The sequence below is a fragment of the Dromiciops gliroides genome, chromosome 5, assembly GCF_019393635.1.
Source record: "Dromiciops gliroides isolate mDroGli1 chromosome 5, mDroGli1.pri, whole genome shotgun sequence".
NCBI lineage: Eukaryota > Metazoa > Chordata > Mammalia > Microbiotheria > Microbiotheriidae > Dromiciops > Dromiciops gliroides.
The window spans coordinates 179978956-179996377 of record NC_057865.1 but is presented as its reverse complement, the minus strand read 5'-3'; the positions used below and the strand labels follow the sequence as shown (position 1 = coordinate 179996377).

At 32.7% G+C, this 17422-nt stretch overlaps 1 protein-coding gene across 22 annotated transcripts in view; it reads right to left on the bottom strand.

The window, feature by feature from the left end:
* Window positions 1–17422, bottom strand: part of C2CD5 (C2 calcium dependent domain containing 5) — a 126127-nt gene that overhangs the window by 70857 nt on the left and 37848 nt on the right. For 8 of the 22 annotated variants that reach the window (XM_043968666.1, XM_043968670.1, XM_043968660.1 and 5 more), the window contains 2 exons: window positions 16697–16782; window positions 10687–10795 (listed from right to left, as the gene is read on the bottom strand). In XM_043968666.1, coding sequence (XP_043824601.1) covers window positions 10687–10795; window positions 16697–16782 — 195 coding nt within the window. Of the gene's footprint in view, window positions 1–7669; window positions 7736–8399; window positions 8435–10686; window positions 10796–16061; window positions 16095–16696; window positions 16783–17422 lie in introns of those variants that run through there. The other 14 variants (XM_043968658.1, XM_043968661.1, XM_043968668.1 and 11 more) reach the window with 4 other exon arrangements.

Below are 17422 nucleotides of genomic sequence, written 5' to 3'. Positions count from 1 at the left end.
TTCTAATGGACTGAAGAAATGGCAAATTAGCCCTGTACTCTCTCAAAACTATTAGAGATTTAAAGTTTCTATTTACAGAAAAACTTTCAGAGCTCTAAGATAATTTTTTATGATTCTTTTTCAAAAAATAACTTTCTAAACCTCTAGAAGATTGAAATCTCCCTAAAGTCAATCCCTATATTCTATTGGATCTTTGTATATTTGGGTGCATAACTTAAAGCTTTGCACATGGCAGGTGCTTAATACTTCTTGAATGTAACTCTCATTCTGACTTAGATGCTTTATGCCCCCTACCTCAATGACTCTTCATGCTGTCAAAGTCATTGCCCACTTCAAGCTACTGTGCATAATGGAAACAGAAGGCTGGCAGAGAGCCAAAGGTTGACCAGCTTCTAATCTCATGCTGACTTTCTCACAAATTTAAATCAGAACCACAACTAAAACCCCGGTTTCCTCATTTCCATTTTTTGCATTTTCACTATTACTATGCTATCAATCTATATCTATTTTCGTAAGAGATATGCTAACAACAGAAAACTAGTATGAGGGGTATACAAGGCAAAAACTTCATCTCCTATCACTGTTATTTCTCCTTCTAATTCTTCCCATTCTAATACCACTACTCCTTTTGGTCAATTCTTTCTTTACCATACCATATAATTAGCCTTTCTCTGATTCACCCCTACCCAATATCACCTTCCTAAAAACATAGCCTGAGTATATGAAGTCTTTCTGTCCAAATGCGATTTTAAATGTAGCAAAAAAAGAGGAGAATGATTTAGCCCTTTTTGAGAAGTGGGCTTAGAAAGAGACTAGGAGCAGTCCACAAGAGTTATTAAAGGAAAATCTTAGGTATGTAATTTTTACACTAACTTGAGCTTCAAAGATCAAGGAAGGAAACAAAAGAAAAAAGTTACTTAAAAAGAAATTCTGAGAAAAGAGAATCCAGAATACTGTACTTGTGCACTAAAAGAACAGAGGTAAGCTCTCTTCTGCCTAAAAGAAAGAGATGAGTAACAAAACAAAAAAACACAAAGTACTCTTGTACAAATATTGGGAGGGAAAAGACAAGAGAGCTGATAAAAATCAGCATAATATTACTCTAGGATTTTCTTATCAAAATAAACAGAGAGCAATACAGGCAGAGTTTCTAAGTTTTGCACTAAATAGGGCAAAAACTACAAAGGGCACATAAACAACCTTGGAGCAAGGTGAGAAAGACTACAAGGAGTCTCCTTAAACAAAATGAGTTCTATTAGGCAATAGTAATAACCGAAGAATGTGAAAAGGTATCAAATTGTACCTGAGGGAGTTCTTTAAATCTGGTCTCAATTTTATCTTCTTTAAAAAATATACATAAATGTTAGTCACTAGACTAATAGGACTTAATTGGTATACTTTAACAAAAAAATTTTTTTTAGTTTGTTTTTTGTTTAAGGAACAAACATTAATGTCTAATATACATGTCTAAATATAGACACACATAATGTATGTAAATATACACATACATACACATATATTGTATGTATATGATATGCATATGTATATACATTAAGTGCATATATATAATGCACATACATATATATTATGTGTATGTGTGTCATATATATGCACTAAATGCTTTGACTTTATCATAGAGACTTAGAAAAGCATAGCTGGTTGTCCCCATGCCAGTTAGGCAAAACTTGGGTTCTTTACAAACTCAAACCCCCATGGCAAATGCCACCTATCAACTCAAGTTCAAGCTCAGTCTGGTATCTGGGCTTTCCATTACATGGGCTCTTCTCTACCCAACTTTTTTTTATCCAGATATTCACAACACAAACTTTCTGCATGGCTCAGTTTAACTGTTCTCCTTTTTGCCTTCCATATAAACCAGGCTCACTTTAAAAATCTGATGCTTGTTCATTTTAGTTCCTCCAGCTAGAATGCCCTCTCTTTTCTTGCCACCAATCTAAATCCTATATTTTCTTTAAGCATTACCTCAGACCTAACTCCTGTACAAAGCCTTCTTTTGCTAGTTCACAATGGCCTTTCTCATCCCTGAATTTCTACATTATACCACATAACATGGTCCTTTACTCTAAATACTCAATACTTATTAATTAATTGAATGTACCATAGTATAGTGGATAAAAGCCTGGGTTCAAAGTCAAGAAGATCTGGGGTTCAAGTCCCACCTTTGACACATACAGACCATGTGACCCTCAGCAGGCAATTTAAGCTCTCAGTGCTCCAGGAAACTCTCTAAGACCTGAAGTTAAAGAAAATATACCCTGTGGGTTGGCAGAGGAAGTTCAAGTTCCACCCTGGGAAGGCGCTCCCTAGACTATTAGAATCACGAATTCAGTCCAAAACAAAACAAAATTCTTCCACCAATAATCAACTAACTATGACTTTTTTTGTTGGCTAGTTCTTTCAAGTAGCTATGCCTTGTCTCCCCATCTAGAGTAAATGGCCTATGTAGTTTTGTTTTTAAATTTCTTTCACTTCCTTTACAATGCCTAATAAAATGCTGGGCACATAAAATAATATTGTAATATTTAAGCATCTGGCATTTTGCTAATTTAGGTATTCCCCCCACTGAAGTATATTTTAACTTCTCAACTCTTTTGTAGATAGTCACCAGTTCCTATGACAAAAAACATCACCTGGTAGCCAATACACCAATGATAAGTCTCTCTGAATTTAGAGACCCTCAGACTTACCATCCCAACCTCATGTGAATCTGTTCCAGATTAACAGAACCTGTTAGACTTATTAGTCTATGGGGATGCCTCCAAGAACCGAGGTTGACTGCACACTAACAAACAGAGCTTGGTGGAAGGATGTTTCTACTACTAACACCACACGTTTCTATAACATTTTACAAAGCACTTTCATCAAAACTACCCCATAAGGGAGGTAACGGGAGTATTGCTGTCTCTATTTAATAGATGAAAAAATGAAGCCAACTAGTGTTATAGTCATTTTTAGCTCAATTCTATAACCAACCCTAAATCTGCCTTCTACACAGTAGGGTTTAAATAAATATCTTCACTATTGCTATTCTAAGGCCATTGCATTTTACTACTGAATGAACCCTCTGACTGGGAAAAGACTTTGGGCTCAAAAATTGAATCTTCTGTTCCCTCTGTACCTCCTGCTCTGGTCAGGTTGCTTGTTCTTAATGTTTCATTCTTTTTTTTTTTTTAAAGTGAGGCAATTGGGGTTAAGTGACTTGCCCAGGGTCACACAGCTAGTAAGTGTTAAGTGTCTGAGGCCGGATTTGAACTCAGGTACTCCTGACTCCAGGGCCAGTGCTCTTTCCACTGCGCCACCTAGCCGCCCCTCTTATTGTTTCATTCTTAGACTTTGTCTTTCATTTTTGTTTTTGTCTTTGTCTTTTCCTGCACAGCAATACTGGAAACTCCCACTTCAACTTCCATGTCTATTTCTGTTTGAACCCAGATTCTGCACCTAGCTTCCTTTCCTGAATTTTTCATTTTTTTTTCACTACCTAGATTGGAAGGTCAAAGAGAAGGAAAAAGAGGTTCAACACCAAAACCAGGATCCACAAAAGAAAGCTAACCTCCTCCATTACATCACTTGCTTGGCAGGAAGGCTGGCAATATCAGCATTTTCAATAGTTAAGGTCAGAAATCCAGCAGGGAGGACAGAAAGGAGATATATGTCTCTTTCTCTGTCTCCAAGAAAAAGAGATTTCCTGCTCCTCTATCAACCCAACCACCCTTCTGGAAAAGACATTAAGATTCATTCTTTTCTGTAGGTTTTTTTCCCCTCAAAATAAGAAATTTCTGTTTGCACTATTAGTGTAGTTTTTATAAACTAATGAGGGAATGAGACAAAGGCAAGCAGCAGATGAAGTCTTTAGGAACCATAAAAATCTCCAAAGACTTTTGTACCTAATAAAAACTAAACTAGTAAGAAATTAAAGGATAGTAAGGGGTCACTTCCGTAAGCATGGTCATCTACATAGATGCAAATCCAAACAGACGCTAATACATTTCATTAAAGGTACTAACAAAATTTGAAGGTTCCTTCACAAAGTTTCTATTCTGATGTTTCCAAAATCTGTTAGAAATGTAGTCATATGTTATTCTTTAGCATGGGAAAACTAAATTACTAAGGGATTTATTTAGGAAAACTTCTAGTAACACACTGAATTAACTTCTTTAACTGAAATTAAAATCTGTAAGTATTTTTTTCCTGATGTTTACTAACATGGCCAAGTCTTATTAATCTGTAGGAATATATGGCATTATATATTCCAAAAATCTGTCACAGAGCAGTGGCAAAAACATTTAAAATAGCAAGTAATTTATAAGTACTTCTGAAATACAATTTCCCCCAGAATATTGACCTACATATATTTTTCATAGGATGACTATAAAAATTACTTTTTATTTTCTGACCACATCACCAACTCAGCAGAAAGCTGAGTTAAAGCTTAGTTAAAAGATTATTGTGAGGAAAAATTAAAATTAGTCATCTTTTAAAATTTTTACCATTTTTACCCCTCTAATTTTTATTCTATTTACCCCATCACCTAACAATTGTATCATTTGCTTTAAAGTTACTTGATTACTGAGACAGCTTCATTAATTAATTTTTAAATGGTAAGATATATTGCTTCTTTCAACCACTGTCCTCCCAATTCTATAGTAACAATTATGCCCCCTTAATTCCTTTAGGACTAACATAAACTAAATTTTTACAAGGTATGTTTCCCTTTCTTTCTATGTTATCCAAATGCCATTACAGTCGAAAAGACCACCCTACTTGTCCAAAAAACTTCATTACAAACACAAGCCATCTTTGGTCTTACCAAATTTTCTAGCTCTTTAAATAACATACTGGTTTACTGACTCTTAATGTCCACAAACTATTTTTCCCTAGTCCCTGTATTCATTGTCTTCATCATTTTCTTGTACCTTTAAAATTCTCTTCTCCTAATTCTCTTCTAATGTGAAACAAACTTCTAATTATATTTCCTCATCAGTCACTTCAGAATTGTGAAGGTCATGTTACCCTCTCAGATAATCTTGCTCTTACATAAAATGAAAGGATTGATTGTAGGGTCTTTATAATCCATTTTAGATTTGATATTCTACAAATCTTTTATAGAAAAATCAATTATACCCAGGATTTGAAGTGAAAATAGAGAAATCCTGAAGATCTGGAAATGATTTCAATGAGGAAATAATATAATTAGTTAATATATAATTATTGGATCAGTACTCGTTCTCTAACATGCAGAGGACATGCTCTCATGAATACAAGCAGAATGGAATTCTACTTCATTGTGATGTACATTTATAGCCTGTACTGTACACACCCTAAAGGAATTTGCTTATTAAAAACTAATCCCCCCTTCTCCAAATGAGTTTATCTTGACTTTTTTCTATAGCTCTTAATTTATAGACTACAAGCTCTTAAGAAATTCATTGAATAGATTTCGTGTTTTTTTTTTAACTCACATAGATCATGGGATCATAGACCTCAGAGAAAGAAGGGACCTCAGACATCATCACCTAATCCAATACACTTATCTTACAGAAGAAAGTGAAGTCCAGAGAGCTTCGCTGACTTTTCCAAGATCACAAAGTATTATATAATAGAGGCAGGAATCCAAAACAGGTGACTCCAAGTTCAGCGTTCTTTCCTCTATCTCATAACCACTTTCAAAGATATTGTAAATTATTTTAAAAGTCTTGCTTTTAAGGTTATTTTACAATGCACAAAAAAAAAGTTGTCTCATAAATGTAATGATAGCACTTTCGCAAATATTATTCCCTTTGCTTCTTAAATCATGCCTGTGAAACAGACAGGGAAGAGCTTATGTCCATTTTACAAACAAGGAAACTGAAGTTCAAGGAGGCTAATGCTAATAAAAAGTAGAGTCCAGAACAGAATTCAAGTCTTTTCTCTTACTTCAGTAAACATTCTTTCCACTAGACTACACTGACTCCTACGTTTTAAAAATAGCATATTCTAACTGGTCCTTACTGAATAAATTCAGTTTCATATTTTAAATTCCTCATAATATTTAATTCATGATGAATTTAATAAAATTCTTTCCACTGAAACCTTAACAATTTTTTAAAATTACAAAATGCCGTCTAACTATCATGTTTTCTGTTATTTTTATGCTAATCAAAGTGAGAGCATGCTAGCAAAAATTCAGACAGGAAATAATTTTCCTAAAGATTTGCCAATGAATGCAGTCTAGGCTTGCAAAGGTTATATACTTGATTACAATTCTCCTACTAGACTGAATTTAGGCAAATCTGCATGATGAATAGGCAATCTGTGTAGCCTACAAGTCATACATGCATTACTTACTTCAGATTTGAATCCTGGACTCCTAAGACAAAAAAAAACACTTCAATAATGAAAAGGTTATAGGACATATTTCTAATATCCTATGTAAGAATTTTTACTGATACATTTTATGACATGAAACTAAAAAACTGGATAGGATCTTTAGGAAAAGTACAAAACTTAATTATGACTTATTATTTCATTACCTCATATCCTCTAAGAGAAAAAAGGATGCTATAAATGTCCTATTTTAAGTAACAATGAAATGTCAAATATTTAAATAAATTTTACTAAGATATCAAAACCAAAATATATATTCATTTTTATTCTATACAATATCATCATCTGTAAAGTTATCTTTCTTCTATTAATTTACCTTAACACTACAGGCCAGTTTTTTCACTGTCTTACAAAATATGTTCCTATGTAAAATTTCCTCAAAAGGAAAAAGGGACCTCCATTCACAGAAGAAAGAAAAAAAGCAATGAAGGAATAAAGAAGGATTTAGTCCACAATATTTCTGTTACTGATTTCTCAAACTTTTATTTACTTCCAGTACAGTCATCAAAATTCTTATAGTGCTCAATTTTTTGATGTTGCAAAGAAATTTGTAATAGTAAAAGCAAATTTAATTCTTTCTACTTTGTATTGTATTTCAGAAGGATAAAAATTGATATTTCAAGCATATAACATCTTTAATATGTGCCTAAAATTATGTTTTAATATGTGCCTAAACTTCTAGATATTTTTAAAGAATCATAAATTTGATGCAGAGAACACCTCAAATTTCATTAAATATAATTTAAGAATACTATTCTGAAAATTGTACATTTAAGAACTCAACAGTTTTAAATGCTTTTTGTTTTGTTTTGTTTTAGTTAATTCATATGAAAGAGTCAATTTAACTTTAACTGGTGATCCTACTGATTGAGTTTGAGCCAGGTTTAATCCCATAGGGATTTTCAAGTAAATTATTTTTATATCTACTCATTTTATTTTACCTATTGAAAAGGTGATAAAATTTATAAAATAATCAAATGAATAGGTAAATGACCCTAATTTATACCTGAAATAATAAAATGAGAGGCCCAGAAGTTTCAGAATAAAATTAGTTAAAAGATTTAACAGGTTTTTTACTAAAGGATAATAGATTCTAATCTTGCATTTCTGAGGAAAGCTACAGGCAATGTGTGTATCTATATATACATATATATAGTTATATTGCAAAAATTATTAATGAAATTGAATTTGCACTACACCTAATTAATCAAAACATTTCTAAAAACTTCACTGAGCTGCCATAATTTTTGTCAGCATATGTAGTACTGAATGACTAATAAAATACCTGAATTGAAACTATTCCAGTCTAGCAGTTTGTAAGATCTTGTGTTACCCATAATTCCGACAAAGGCTGAGTTCAAAACATCAAATTAGTAGATCAGTTTTAGGAGCAGAATAGTAGAAAATAAAACACTACAAACAAGAACATAATTGACAACACCATTCCACAGGAACTGGAAAGACAGACAGTAAAGTTAATAAGAAGTTGAAATAGAAAGGGAAAAAGGCGCATGCTATAGCAATCTGAAAAATCTATCTTCTGTGAGGAATATCTTAATATTCAAAACCACCCCATTTCCCCCTTTGCTACACATTCTTAAATACTCATTTTTACCATGATTTTTCTATATCTTAATATTTAGTGGGTAGGGAAGGGAGGAGTAGAAAGCAGGGAGGACAATAATAAAATACTTCTAAAATCACAACTTTGTAAAGTTGTATTGCTATCTTCAGAATAAAATATTCCCTTAAGTACTGCCTATGAAATAATTTCCTATATTCCCTGGTCAAGATAAATAAAAAAATGGCTTCAAAAATTCTGATAAATTAATTTGAGAGTGCAAACAGAGCACCTATTAAAATAAGCCCATGCATCTCAATCTACCATCAGTTTCTCCCTTAATGTTATCATCAGTGTATGCTAATAAATTCAGATAATCGAATACATTATAATCTGATTTTATTAACTTTTTTTCAAAATGAAAGAATTTTAATAACTGATTTTTGGTACTTACTTAAAATTCAATTTACTATCCTTGAGTATGAGTTCCTTTATAATACAAAATAAATGTTTACACAGTTTAAATATGTCACATTTTAATCAAAACATGTTCAATAGAAACCAGTACAATGAACATATACATATAGATATATATAGCTATACACTTAACTTTCATTTAGTGGGGTTTTTTAATTAAACACTTAATACAAGTTTTATTTTTAAAAATTTATTCACTCTCATAGGACAGAGAGGCTAGTAAGAGGTATTCTAATTTCAAAACCAACTAACCAACCAACCAACCAACCAAGGAGTCATACTATGCTGATTTGACAGCCAAAAAATATTTTCAAAGGAAGAGGAAAAGCCATCAGTGATTTTAATGGTCATTAAAACAGAATACTTCACCACATTTAGGAACGTTTGCACCTGGGTGGCTAGTACTAAACCATAGTTAGAACAATTCTTCTAAAAAGACTTGACCCAGGACACACAACAGTGCCTTTCACCTAATAGGCACTTAATAAACATTTCTTGAATTGAATCAATGCTATAAACACAATACTCTGACTACACATAAGTTGCTCCTACAGACTCCACAACTTAATCAGAGCACAGTATGGTAAAATGTTAAAACAAATGTTTTAGTTTATAGAAGGTTTCAACCAAACTTGTATTTATCCTTAAAAAACATTCTTATTGTTTTTCTGTGGCTGGGTGGTAAATGTAATTTAACAAAATGAGTCAAAATTTTCATATTGATGTAACCAATGACTATCCCATAGTCAGCACGGTAAATTTTATAAGATGTTCTAAACTCAAATTTCCATTGCATTTTCCAAATATACAAGGCCATAAAAAGACAGATTTGGAACTTACTATATAAATAGGAGTACCAATCTCTTTAAGAGATATTAGTATGATAAATTATTAATCTGGATTACATTACTACATGTTACAACAACATATACTTAATACTACTTAAAGATCAACTACTGATTTCTAATCTTCCAGTTCTAACATTCTGAAATCTAAGTTTTAACTAGAATAAAGGGATAGAAAAAAGAGAACAAACAGAAGGGGGTAGGTGGGAAGAGAAGACTGATGCTTTAAAAAGATGCAGCTGCCAACCTTTAAAGCTAAATAATCCTGGCTCATGCATGCACACCCAAAGTAAATATCACGTCTCTGAAACCTTTTTTCAGAACTCCAATGCCCAATACAAAAATTTACACATATGTAATTTTCTAAGTATCTCTACTTTGCTTCTCTGAAAATTAAAAATGACCCAAATAACAGTGAATTACTACTAATTTAACTCCCAAAACCAAGACATCAAGCAAAAAGGATTTTAATGCTCTGGGAAAAGAGAAAAACAAAACAAAACTCATATGTAGATTGTGCTTTTCACCTGAACGCTTCAAAACACTTTACTTTTTTATGGTGTCAATATGTGTGCTCATGGAGAGGCTATGAGAATTGACAAGTAAAAAAAAAAATAAGGAAACAGTTAATAAAATATACACCAAGTGCTACATATATGGAGAGAGCGAAACTGACATTACATCACAAAAATATTTAACTTGGGCAAGATCATCTACATCAAGTCAATGGCAGAAGAGTAATATTCCATTTAGAATGTTAGAATTCAAAAGGTTTTAGAAGATACTGTTTAGGAAGGTAACTGTTCTATATTTTGCTAGTTTACAATTTAGAAAAATTCCCTCTTAATGTCTAAACCAAGTACCTGGAATTATGACCAAGAACTATGAAGGAAAAAATATCTTTTTTTTAAAATATAAATGAATTGCTACATGTAGCAAACATGAGCACCAAAGAGCACTATAAATTTATATACATATATATACTTTTCCAATTAAATTATTAAAACTCCTCTTTAAGAAGGAAAGAAACTACTGAAATATGCAATTTATAAATATTAATTGCAACACAGAAGGAACCAATAATAATAACTGTAGCCAGTTAGCTAATGGCAAGATTGTACCTTTCTAGATTCAAAGATGCCAACATCTTAAGGGTCACCCTCAAGGTACATTGTTGGGCAAAATTTAATCCAAAATAAATGAAGGTATTTTTAACAATTTGTTTGAAAAGTCACCTTTTAAAATGGATATAAATTAATAAGATGGTTAGAAACATCTTTAGGATAATACTTTCTTGTAAACCTATTTTAGAGGATTTTAGCTTAAAAAGCATAATGCAATTTATAGAAATCATTTTAAAGTTCAAAACCTAAACTTAATATAACATTTTACAAAACCATTTTCCTTTTTTCAACATACCAGGATTGTGGATTCGATCCAAAAGCTTCACAGAACGTGCACTAACAACACCCCCAACATGCACAAGAAATCCAGGAGGAAACGCTGTCAAGGTAAAGAATGGAAATTCCTAATGGAAAAAAGGGGAATGGGGGGAAAAAATCAGTCAATAATTTGTAAAGTTTCAATAACATATGTCAATTATGTTATTTATTCTGTCCACTGAAATCAGAAGCATGCCAGTTACAGATATATTTTTTAAAATATATCATGTAATTCATTTGTAACTTATCAGTAAGTTAAGGCATTTAGATGGCATAGTAGAGAGCAATGGATATCAAAAAGGCCTGAATTCAAATTCTGCTTCAGATACCTTCTAATTGTGTGATCCTAGGCAAGTCACTTAACCATTCAGGCCTCAATCTCAGTTTACTCATCTAAAAAATGAGGAGGTGGGAAAGAGGAGAGGAAATAAAAGCATCTAACAGGATTGTGAGGATCAAATAAAATGATATAAGTACTTTGTAAACCTAATAATTATTGAACAACAAATTATTATGTATGACAATATTTCCATGGGAAAATGCTTTCAGAGTTCCTGGGATTACAAGTATTGATTTCACTCTCACTACAGCCCTAATGAACTCCTTCAGATCCAAACCTCTCATAACCTTGGACTAGGCGCTTAATAAAGGTGGCAGTAAAGGGGAGGAAAAGCAGTGAAGTGGGTCTCTAACTCTGAAATGGCAAATACATGAGAAATTTCTGGAAGAGATGGGAATAAGAAGGAAAAAGAGGACCTAATAAGTGGATGTGGTTTCTATGGCTACTGAATAAACATGTACTAATATATACTAACAATTTTTTGAGGATCACTGATCTGAAATTCAGCTTTAGATCAAAGAGTAAAATAAGAAAAACACTCTAAAGGTCAAAAAGAAAGTGTCAAAGTTCCCATGTGTTAATAAACTCATACAATTTATTCAGAGACTTCCTAAGACCCTCAGTCAGAACCTACTTTTATATTACAGGGTTGTTTGGTTCTTGGGTTTGTTTGGTCTTTTGTTTTTTTTTTAACATTTTTTGAACCAACAGCAAATCAAAAAGTGGGAGGCATGAAGGATTATGAAACTTTCCAAAACAAGCATATTTAAAAGAGCAAGAAGTACCAAATAAACATCTGACAACAAGAAATGAGACAAAAAAGAAAAAGGAAAAGCAGAAAGAAAAAATTAAGATACAAGAACCATAAAGCACTAAGGGTAAGAAACCCTACACACCTCAAAAGCTCCTGAAGGTATCAATACATTACAGCCCACAACAAGAGTTAGATTTAGTATATTTAGTTTAAGAAGGAAAAGAAGTGATTAGTACATATTAAAAAGAAGGCTATCCATTAGGGTTTATATGAAGTTTTAGTGCATAAAATGCTAAGTTTCTGGAAAATTTAGTACCACAGAACAGCTATTTTAATAGGGATGAATCAAGGAGACAATTAACCTAACAATAACTTCAATGCTTAAATTAGCCAGTCCTACAAATCTATAAAATGTCAAACCAATCAGACAGAAAGCATCCCTGAACACTGACTTGATGCCAGAAAGAATGCTAGGTGCTGAGTGCTAGGTACTAGTAGGTAAAAAAAAAAAGACAAAAAAAACCCCACTCCCTATACTTAAAAAATTTACATCTACTGGGTAAACAACAAAATCACACAGAAGTGAATGCAAAATAATTTCACAGGGTACTAGCTACTAGAGAAATTGGTGTTTAAAAGCCTTGGGTTGGAGGTGGCACTTCAAGTAGGTTCTGAAGGGAGCCAAGTATTCTAAGAGGCAGAGAAAGAAGTGCATTTTCAGGCATGGGGGAAAGCCTATGCAAAGTTACAGCAATAGGAGTTGATAACTTCTGAAAAAGAAATAGCAGTATGTAGGCCAGTTTGGCTAAAATTTGGAATGTGTGAAAAGAGAAATAAAATATAATACGTTTGGAAAGGTAAACTAAAGCCAGACTGTAAAGCTTAAATGCCCAACAGAGTTGGTAGTCTAAATGTGAGAACCTGGCCAATGACCAAGTAGATACACTAATAGAGTTACTGAATCATATTGATCTTCAAAGACAAAAGGAAGTCACTGATAAATGGAAGGATGCTCACAAGTGACCCAGAAAAAAGAAAATAAAAGAGTTGACAAAAGTGTAGTTTTAATGTAAATCCAAAGACAACAAGAAACATCATTTCATGAAAGTCATCTCATATTCCAGTATTCTTGATAAATAATGGAAAATCATTTGATTAAGTAAAGGTCATGTACCAACTACTTCAGACAACGAGACTGTGAAATTCTAAGAGGAGTTCAATAATACCCTTCATTAAATATACTTTGATACTCAGAACTTCATCACAAAGGTAGTAAGTCCCCAGGGGCAGCTAGGTGGTGCAGTGGATAGAGCACCGGCCCTGGATTCAGGAGTACCTGAGTTCAAATCCGGCCTCAGACACTTGACGCTTACTAGCTGTGTGACCCTGGGCAAGTCACTTAACCCCAATTGCCCCGCAAAAAAAAAAAAAAAAAGGTAGTAAGTCCCTGAGGAAGGATCTGAACTCAGGTCTTCTTGATTCTAAGCCCAGCACTTTATCTACCTACTACAAACATATACAAGATTGACTGGATAAAATGGTCAGGATGGATTGTAACCTGCATTCCTAGAGGGATTACTTGGATCAATTTGATCCCAACTACATCAAAGCAGTAATACACAAAAATCACATTTTACAGGTAGTCACAAATTAAGAATTCCCTTAAGTACTGCCTAAGTAATTTAAGAAATTCAAAACTAATGCTAAAAAGGTATTATATAGTGAAGATCTCTAAGGAGGAAGAATCTACTACCTTCTGAAGTGGCCTATTCTACCTTGAGATAATTCTAACTGCAAGGAAGTTTTGCTTGTTACCCATGCTTTGCATCGTTCTGTATAAACATTTAAGACTGGCTTCTTTCTTGGACAGTGTCTCCTATGAATTGTGGGCCATCCCCACTGTGTAGCTACCTGTATTACGTTAAATGTCCAAGAAGCAAAGTTTTGACAGTACATTAAAGAGCTATATACTAAAGAGGCTTAATTAAGTCTCAAAGACTTAGGCAGTAAGACATTAAGACAGCTTCATGAATTAAACCATATCCTTTAAAATAAGACAAAAACTATGTGTGCTTACATATACATAAGTATCAAAAGCAACACAGATCTCCTATTATATACTTAACAATATGTCCATGCTGCTAATGTGGAATCTCCATGATGATAACCCAAAAAAGAACTTGCTCTGAAGGAAACTATCATAATCAAATAAGTTACCTATAGTATAGTATCAGACTGGGAGAGGGAGAGGAAGGAAACAAGCATTTACATGGCACCTACTATGTGCGAGATATTATACTAAGTGCTTTATTACAGATACTATATCATTTTATGCTCATAACAACCCTGTGAGGTAGGTGCTGTTATTGCCCCATTTTACAACTGAGGAAACAAAGGCAAACAGAGGTTAAATGACTTGCCCAAGGTCACACAGCTACTAAGAATCTGAGGCTGAATTTGAACTCAGGTCTTAACTCCAGGTCCAGCACTCTAACCACTATGTCACCTAGTTAAAGATTATAAGCAACAATTAAAATTGAGGAAGCAGCCAACATGATACATACAGAAAACAACTGCCTTACTTTTGGGGAAAGTGAGATACTGATGGAAAACAACTATGATGTTAGTGAAAATAGTCCATATATATAATCTGAAGCCATTAAAAAACTTTTTATTTTTATTAAAAAATAATAAATACATTTATTTTCCTCTTTTCCTTCTATGAAGTAGTTATCTTGAAGTGCTTACTTTTTTGGCACATGAAACAATACTCTATTATAAAATGTTGGGAAGAGAAAGTATTTCTTTTCTTTTCTCAAATAAAGATTTCAAGTATACTCCCTGCTCTACAAGGAGAAAAACAAGGTATGAAAAGAATTAGGATAGAGGCAGATCCATAGCCATTAAGCAATCAAAGGTTTAGAAAGAAAGAGTTTAGACATGTGCCTGGATATACGTGAAGAATATACTGCATGCTTCAGAGGTTCTAGTTCTAAATATTCCTTAAAACATGTCACATTAGCAACACAGACACAGGTAAATGAAGAAACATGTAAACAGGTTACACTCAATCCATTACTTCAGATTACTGGACTCCCTACATTTAGGTACCTGTTATGGAGACAGCCCCGCTATACTGACTCAACAGATACCCAGAGGCTAAACAATACAGGTATATTGAGATGTTTAATTTTTACAGGTCATGAATGAAATTATAGCATTACAACATGGCAAATTTCAATCCCAAGTAGACAATCCTACAGGCTTCAAGTTTGTTATAAGAATCAAATTCCACCAAAATTCAAAGGAATATTCACTATATTTTTAAAGACAGATGTCAAGTTTTTTGCACAGACATATTAAAGACACAAAATACATATAAAATTCCATTACATCAAAATCCAGGAGACCTCAAATTATTAACATAATTATTATGATTTGATTGAAATCACATTTCTATTCTGAGGAAACTGGAGAGAAAGAGGACTCAAAGATTTGGGGTAGTGGATTAAATTTTTTATAAAGGTTTCTTAAATTCAATACGGGAAAGTAAGAGGTTCTCATTTGCTGTCTCCTCTAAAATCCTAGGTCTTTTTCTATGCCTCTTGTAGTGGGTAGCTATAAAGTAGGTTATTCAGGTGGGATTAACTGAGAAGCTTAAATACAGAAGAGGTGAAGGTTAGTTGAAAGGTATTTGTTAGTTAAAGACAAAGCAAGATAGCTGCTTCTTAGCTCTCAGTTCAGTTAATTTCAGTTAATTGCCTTCAAGGCAAACAAGGCACATGCAGATATAGGGAAAAGGACTGGAAAAAGAATTTGTCTACAAAAAACTGTTTTGGTAATACAGAATAGTTGTGGCATGCAGAATCCTTCTTTATACTGACTGGTATTTGTCATAATAGAATTTTATATGTATTTCTAAATGCCAGCATAAAATAGGAAATGTAAGAAAAGGTTTTTTAAAAAAAAATGCTTATAATTTTCAAAATGAAATCATGTGACTGAAAACTAACTACAAGTGTTTCAAAAATAAATGAAATGAAATATATTATCATGCATTATATTAGTTCATGGGCCTCACAAGTGCTGTTAAATTAAATATATTAACAAGGTACATTATGAATAGGAAAAAAAAAACTAGCAACATTTCCAAAGGAAAAAAAGAAAAAGCTTAAACAAACTTTAAATAATCAAGATTAAAATTTTAAAAGCTCTCAATCCAAGAAACAAAGACTCTCACACATTTTTAGAAACATACCCGACTTCTACAGAACCTATGAGGCGATCCTCCCTTAGCAATGAAGTAACACAAAAAATGAAAAGAGAAAATCATCCAAAAACTATAACTATTCATTTTCCCCTGATAGATTTCAATATATATTTAGCTTACAAAAACAAAAACAATATGAATGCCTAAATAACCATATCAGTTATGCTGAAAAAAATCCAAATATGAAATATGTGAATTCCTTATTATTTTCATAGGACTGGAAAATGGCAAGTAACTAAAATATAAGAATTATTTTTAACTACATTAACGATAACTGAAATGAAGTATTTTTTTCTATAATGTTATCTGAAAAACAAATTAGAAAAAACTTCTAAACATAGCCTTTTTTTTCAGTGACATGATTATAAGATTCCAAGACACAAAAAAAGTGTTATACTCGGTTATTTATAGTACACAAAGATATATAAATTAATATCTTAAACATGTGATAAAATTTTAAAATTAGATGACTGCTATTGTAAAACTCTTTAGAGAGACTCATGAAAACATACTTTAAAAAAAATTAAATGTTAAGGTCATAAAGTCACGCCAAGGTATCACATTTCTTTGACACGATGAGCAGTGTAAGAACAATGAAACTGTGTGAAATTGTGATTCCTTACCCTCTGTTCCAGCGCTGACTGTGTCTGCTGTCTTAAAAGAGCTTTAAATGGCCCCCCTTCTTTTCCAGCACTCCCACTGCCCATTCCTAAGGAATATCAGCACATAAATAATATCTATGGAAACAAACAACTTTCACAGAAACAGAAAACTTCAATGAAATTATTTTTCTGTCACGAGCCCCCCAGTTATTTTAAAATGCACCCAACAAAATATTTTGTTTAAATCAGCATCACCAAAACAAATAAATCATATGTGCTCAAATACTTCATTTTGTATGTTGAAGTTTTCCCTAACAGTGAATGTTTCCTAGTGTGTCAGAAATAGGTTTATGATGTTTTTTTACAAAGTCTAAATATTGCATAATTTTAGGCTAACTTCCATTAACTACAGAAATAATGGTGAAGGGATAATATTTGTAATCTACAAGGCTCTCCTTTCAAAAAAAATTATAATTATGAATAAGTGCCTACTGAAAGTAAATTAGTTTCTATGTATTGATTTCAAATATATAATCAATGCCAATAACTTCCCACATGACCTTGGGTAAAACAGTAACCACTCTGGCCATCTCAGTTTCCTCATCTGTAAAAAGGTTATATTAGTTCACCCTTCCCCACTTTAAAACTCAATGATTCTAAGTAAAATGGACCACCATGCCAAAGGACTATATTTGTATATATTTACCTATATTTATATATAAAAGTCACAGAAAGAAATTCAGTGAA